The following is a 5,816-nucleotide window of genomic DNA, read 5'->3' on the forward strand; positions in this document are numbered from 1 at the left end:
GTGTGTGTGTGTGTGTGTGTGTGTGTGTGTGTGTGTGTGTGTGTGTGTGTGTGTAGCATATCTTAACTGTTTCCATTTTTGAAAATTGCACATCTCATTTTGCCTTAGATAGAGTTGATAGAAGTTGGAACTGTTTAACTCAATACCTCTTTACTGTGCAGATCAATACATAGCTCTCTCACCCACTAACATAAATATCTCACACCTCCCAAATCCACTTCATATTCAGTCCAATATATACTATACTGTCTGTGTCCGTATTAGATCTATGATTCAATTAACATTGCGTAAAGAGTTTGCCTCTCCGTTCGTGAAATTAAATAATTCCAGAATAATAGATTACACTCAGATAATTTAATCTCAAAATATGAAATTTCATCCAAAACGCTATATATCCATTTTCAGAAAAGTTTGTAAATTAGATTTTATTGTTGAAATAAAATATGAAAGAAATAGGTGTATTTTTTCATTATCTAATCATGGCATGGGGTTGTTCAATGACATACATGTATTTGTTTATCTTTTATCACTTGGTGGTTTCACTTCAAAGAGACAAATAATCATGCTTTTTTTTAAATGCTATATATCTGCCTTACTCTCAGAAATAAGTAGTACTGCTCGGTTGTACACAGTCAAATGTAACAAATAACTACATTTTTAATAAAGGACTGTACAAATGATATATTTGTGATATCAATATTTTAAAAAAATCTAAAAATAATTCAATAGAGTAATATGTTATCTGTATGTAAAACATTTACATTTGACATGTTTGTCATTTAGCAGATGCTCTTATCCAGAGTGACTTACAGTAAGTACCTTCATCTTTAAGATAACTAGGTGAGAAAACCACATATCACAATCAAATGTACAGGATATGAACATTCCATTCCAGCTAAACAATGGGTGGATATATAGCGTTTTGCAAAAAAAAACACATTTAAAATCCAATAATCCAGAGAACAGTCATATTTTACACACACATGATGGTGCCAGTACGCAATCCTTTTTTTAATGAAAAAAACAAACACAAATGTGGGAAAATATATGAATATAACGTTTTGGAAATAAACTCTTCATGTGTATTTTCTTCCTTTTCTTTCTTTTTACAAATGTCATTGAATGCTTTCCTCTTTTTGTGCGCAAAGAGTAGACGTTACAATCAGAAGTTGTAGTTTTTCGATAGTTTTTGTATTGTTTCAGTGCTACAAAGCTTGGTGTGATTTAGGACAGAAACCCTCGCGTCGTCGTCGCAACGCGGCGCGCCTGTCTCGTGGATGGCAATGCATGAATTCAGAACATTGTATTTGAATGACACATCTTGCATGGGAATACGATGCCTCGCAGATATTTACAATATCGAATATGCTAGACAGGAGCAGCTTACACAGCATATGCAAATATACTTCCTGTCTCTCTCCACATCTCACTGTATATGTGCCGTAGGCTATTCTGTTTCTAATTCACACCGTAGGCTAGAGGCTGTCCCTGAAAATAACATGTTTATTTTTTCTGTTTCATTAACTAATTGGAAGTTAACGCTAACACTTTACGACGAAATGTCTCACGGTCTGTGGAATTTGCATCTTATGATCTTAGTGAAAGCACTTTGGAAGTCTTTGTTAAAGTAGGCATAAATTATGGGGTTGAGGAGAGAGTTCGAATAGCCCAGCCAGTTGATGACGGCGCCCAGCCATTCTGGCATGTAACAACTCTCCGCACAGAAAGGCAAGACCAGAGCCACGATGAAAAAGGGCAGCCAGCAGAAAATAAAAGTGCCCATGATGATACCGAGGGTCTTTACCGTTTTCCTCTCCCTGGACAGAGCTATTTTCCTCTTAGCCTCCGTGTTCTTTTCGTTCCTGTTCTCAAACCCCTGTGAGGACTGTGGAGTGTTGGGGAGAGGAAGGTGGTTCTTAGAATTGTTGGTCACTTCTATGATCTCCAACGACTCGCCGTCCTCCCCGTGCTTCACCGAGCCGTTTACGCACGGGGAGTTGAATGTAGGTTCCACACTGCGCTTCCAATTCTTGCCCCCCGCCTCTCCATTAATCTTCTTGTGGAAAATAGCCGGCGACACGGCCAAGCACTTGTCCGACACTTTTACCTTTTCCGATTTCTTCACAGTTTTCCAAACCTGGAACCTGGCTGCCTTGAATATCCGCCCGTAGAGGACCAGCATGAGGATAAGTGGGATGTAAAATGCTCCGAACGTGGAGTAGATGGTATAACCCGGGTCCTGACTGATGGTGCAGGCGTCCGGGTTCGCCCTGTCCTCGGCTTTCCTCCAGCCTAACATTGGAGGGATGGAGATTGAGAACCCAATCAGCCAAGTCACGCTGATTAACATCACGGCTCGCCTGGGTGTCCTTTTGTTCACATAGTCTATGGGGTCCGTGATAGCCCAGTACCTGTCCAGGGCAATTGCGCACAGATGCAGAATGGACGAAGTACAGCACAACACGTCCAGGGAGATGAATATATCACATATCTCCTGTCCCAGAGTCCATTTGTTCAGGACTTGGTAGAGGGCTGCCATGGGTAGTACCAGAACTGATACCATGAGGTCTGTAACGGCTAGCGAGCCGATCAGATAGTTGGCCACATTCTGGAGCGACCTCTCCAGCGCAATGGCGGCGACGACGCACGCGTTGCCGAATATGGAACAGAGGATGAGCGCGCCGAGCAGCAGAGAGGTGACCACCTGGTAACTCAGCTCCACCTCAGGCACACTTCTAGACCCCGTTGCATTCTCATTGTCTCCCCACTTTGGAATGACATCCACGACGTCGGGGAAGTCTGTGGTCGAATTGCTGTTGTCACTGACGTTGTTTATAAAATCCATAGTGCGTCAGGGGCATGGAACACCCGATAGGCGCGTCCGGTAGGACTGGACAAGGTAACCAAATGGGGAACCTGGAGGCTCAGTCAGTCCCTCGTGCTGGCGCCGGTGTGAGTTCTACCGGGGTCCATCAGAGTTCCTGTGCCTGTTCCCTCGTTCCGAGGACGCATGACGCGTACTGGTACCAGTGTGTGTGTGCGCATGTGTTTGTTGACGGTCGGGGCTCTCACTGGTCCTGCAAATGATCTGCGCCTGGTGACGACGTGAATTCATTTATAAGCTACCAGCAGCAGTAGGTATACGTCAGACGGCCATTGCATGAGGTCGCCGCGGAGTTCTGTTTCTCTGCTCTCCCTTGCGGAGTCCTTTCGATAGCTGCATATTAAAGAGAAAGAGAGGAGCTTCTCCCTCTTCTGTTTCTTTTCTACTTTAAAAAAAATATTTTCTCATTTTTTGCGATATATTCTTTTGTACCTCTGTAGCATAATCAAATTGTGCAATAAACTAAAGTAGTTTACTGCATTGCGAGTAACTATTTATTTATGAAATAAAAATAAAGGTTTTTTGTTTTAGTCGATTGATATTTTGTTTTAAATGAATTGCAAGCTGAAAACGCGTTTCATCTCATTGGACATAGAGGGGGAGTAATTCTCTTCAAATGATGACAACAAAATATATATTTATCAAAGTTCAAAAACGATTATTATTTAGCAGTGTGATATAAAATAATTTAAGTATAAATTGTATTTAATTCATAATATATGTCATTCTAAATGTGATTGACAAATAAGCTCATTCCCAAAATGAGTGGAGCCTGTATGCGGTATTTCAGAACCAAGGACAGCTCCTTGCTCGAGTCCAGAACAGAAATATGCTGCCATCTGCTGTAAGGAACGAGAACTACGGCTGCACATCTTGGAGCTTGGAAGAATGTGTGGTTTTCTGAACCACAGATGAGGAAAAAGTCAAAGTGCGAGTGAGAAGCTTGCTCACGCAAGTTCATTAAAGTCCCATGCCGAGGTCGTCTATAAGAAAGGAACACCCGAACAACCCATAGCCTAACCAACGATAGGCTATTGTTTTATATTAGCCTATTAGGTCTATATTACTTAGTAGGCACTACCGGCTGAGGTTAATCTAATTAAATTGATTCAATTCAATATTTGAGGACTGTAACCATTGAAGTACATTATGTTTATGCCTATTGATAAGGCATTGTCAACTTCCCGTCTATGGTTATTTTGCTCACTGTCACCATTTGTTTACATATTATTGATTTCATACAGAAAAACATTTGTTTGTAAATGCAACTACGGCCATGTAAATAATTGTTAGGCTACTCGTTTTGAATCCACCGGTGGCACCTTGTGTGGCAATAAAAGTTACTGGTCTGTCTGCCTTACACCTTAGAAATAGCCTAGGTACCAGTATTTTTTCATCTAACATGACACTCCTTGCCACTCCTGTCATTCACCGAAGAAGTCATTTGTCTATTCAGTCAATTAGCGTTATGGTTAAAAGTCATTCTACAGATTTAAAATTGGCATACAAACGTTTACATCATGTAATAATGATCTGACTAGATCATAAAGGAACAATTGTCCAGACAGGGGGTTGAGTTTACGAATTAACGGTTTATTAACCCAACTTTACACAGGCTACTGTTTGGCCGTAGCCCACGCCAAATAAACGAAAGATACCCCACACGCCAACCGTGGCCTTCTCTTGTGAAACCCAGACGTAAGAGAGCGAACAAAGGCTAAACCTGGTCTTAACTTCCAATGCTCCATCCCCCTGCCCAACCCCCCTCCACGCCACTCCGCCAACCTCCAGGATGCCCGGCATCGGAACATTCCACGCATTCCCGTGATTGGCAGATAGCAGGTTGATTGGCATGTCGGACCCCGCGAACACTGGGTAATGGTAAGTACAACACTACCACCTACGAGCCTAACACATAACACACAGCTGTCTTTGCGGGTCGCTACAATAATTAGCATTTTGACAGCATTTTGAATCTCCCGTAGTAACCGTGCCATTCCAAACACAAAAACCGTGAAAAAATTCACGAAAATTCAAAACACAGTGGCATGAGCTTCTGTTTATCTTAAAATAAAGAAACTCTGCTCCAAATTAGGAGTAGACCCTCCCGTAGCTGAGAAGCTTACGGTATTATAATATTGATGATTTACCGTTTATAATGGTTGGATCTTGAAATTATTCTATAAACGAATAGCATATCGTTTTAAACCAATAGCATATCAATTTATATTCCTGTGTCTATTCTTTTTCTTAGTTGTCTTTAATTGTTCTGGGATGTTATAGCTATAGTAAACGTGTATGAATTAAATATTTGCTGTTTGGAATCCAACCGTTGTATCAATAAATTACTCGAGGCCTAAGAAATTATTGCAAGCCTATTCTGACTAACTTGATGATTGAATGTGTAAATGTTTCAAATAAAAACTACATTGTTTTAATGTTGTTTTTTTAGGGACAGATACAAGAGTCAATGTTTTAATTGTATCTATTCCTAACAGATTTGGCTATTATTATCTATTTATATATTATTAATTCTGCCAGACCCCCGGAAGACTAGCTGCTGCCTCGGGGATCCATAATGAATACAACGACAAATTACTTCAAAGCCGGTGAATGCATCCAACTGGTATTTACGACTTCATAGCTGAAAATGACAAAACAAAAGATAGTGAATAGGATTACCTACCACATTGGATAAATAAACATTCTAAACAAAAGCTTGAGTGTTGAGAAGGTGTCAAATGTGCACCTTAACCCATTATTATTGTTTAATTGCAACACATTGTTATGGAAATCATCTATAATAAATAAAGCCCAGTGATTTTTTTTTTAGTTTTTATTTTTTTTACCACATTTCATTGAGTTGGCCAAAGCAACAGAACATAAGTTAAATTCGCCAAACCAAAAAAATATCACTATTGCGTCATCACTG

The 5,816-nt window shown here is 40.4% G+C and overlaps 1 protein-coding gene across 1 annotated transcript; it reads right to left on the bottom strand.

The window, feature by feature from the left end:
- Window positions 1-345: 345 nt before the first annotated feature.
- On the bottom strand, window positions 346-3,016 carry LOC135513504 (5-hydroxytryptamine receptor 1A-alpha-like). The gene has a single exon (XM_064936383.1). It carries the CDS (start codon window positions 2,843-2,845, stop codon window positions 1,565-1,567), a length of 1,281 nt encoding a protein of 426 aa, XP_064792455.1. The 5' UTR covers window positions 2,846-3,016; the 3' UTR covers window positions 346-1,564.
- Window positions 3,017-5,816: the final 2,800 nt, after the last annotated feature.

Source organism: Oncorhynchus masou, chromosome 25, assembly GCF_036934945.1.
Source record: "Oncorhynchus masou masou isolate Uvic2021 chromosome 25, UVic_Omas_1.1, whole genome shotgun sequence".
NCBI classification, from domain to species: domain Eukaryota; kingdom Metazoa; phylum Chordata; class Actinopteri; order Salmoniformes; family Salmonidae; genus Oncorhynchus; species Oncorhynchus masou.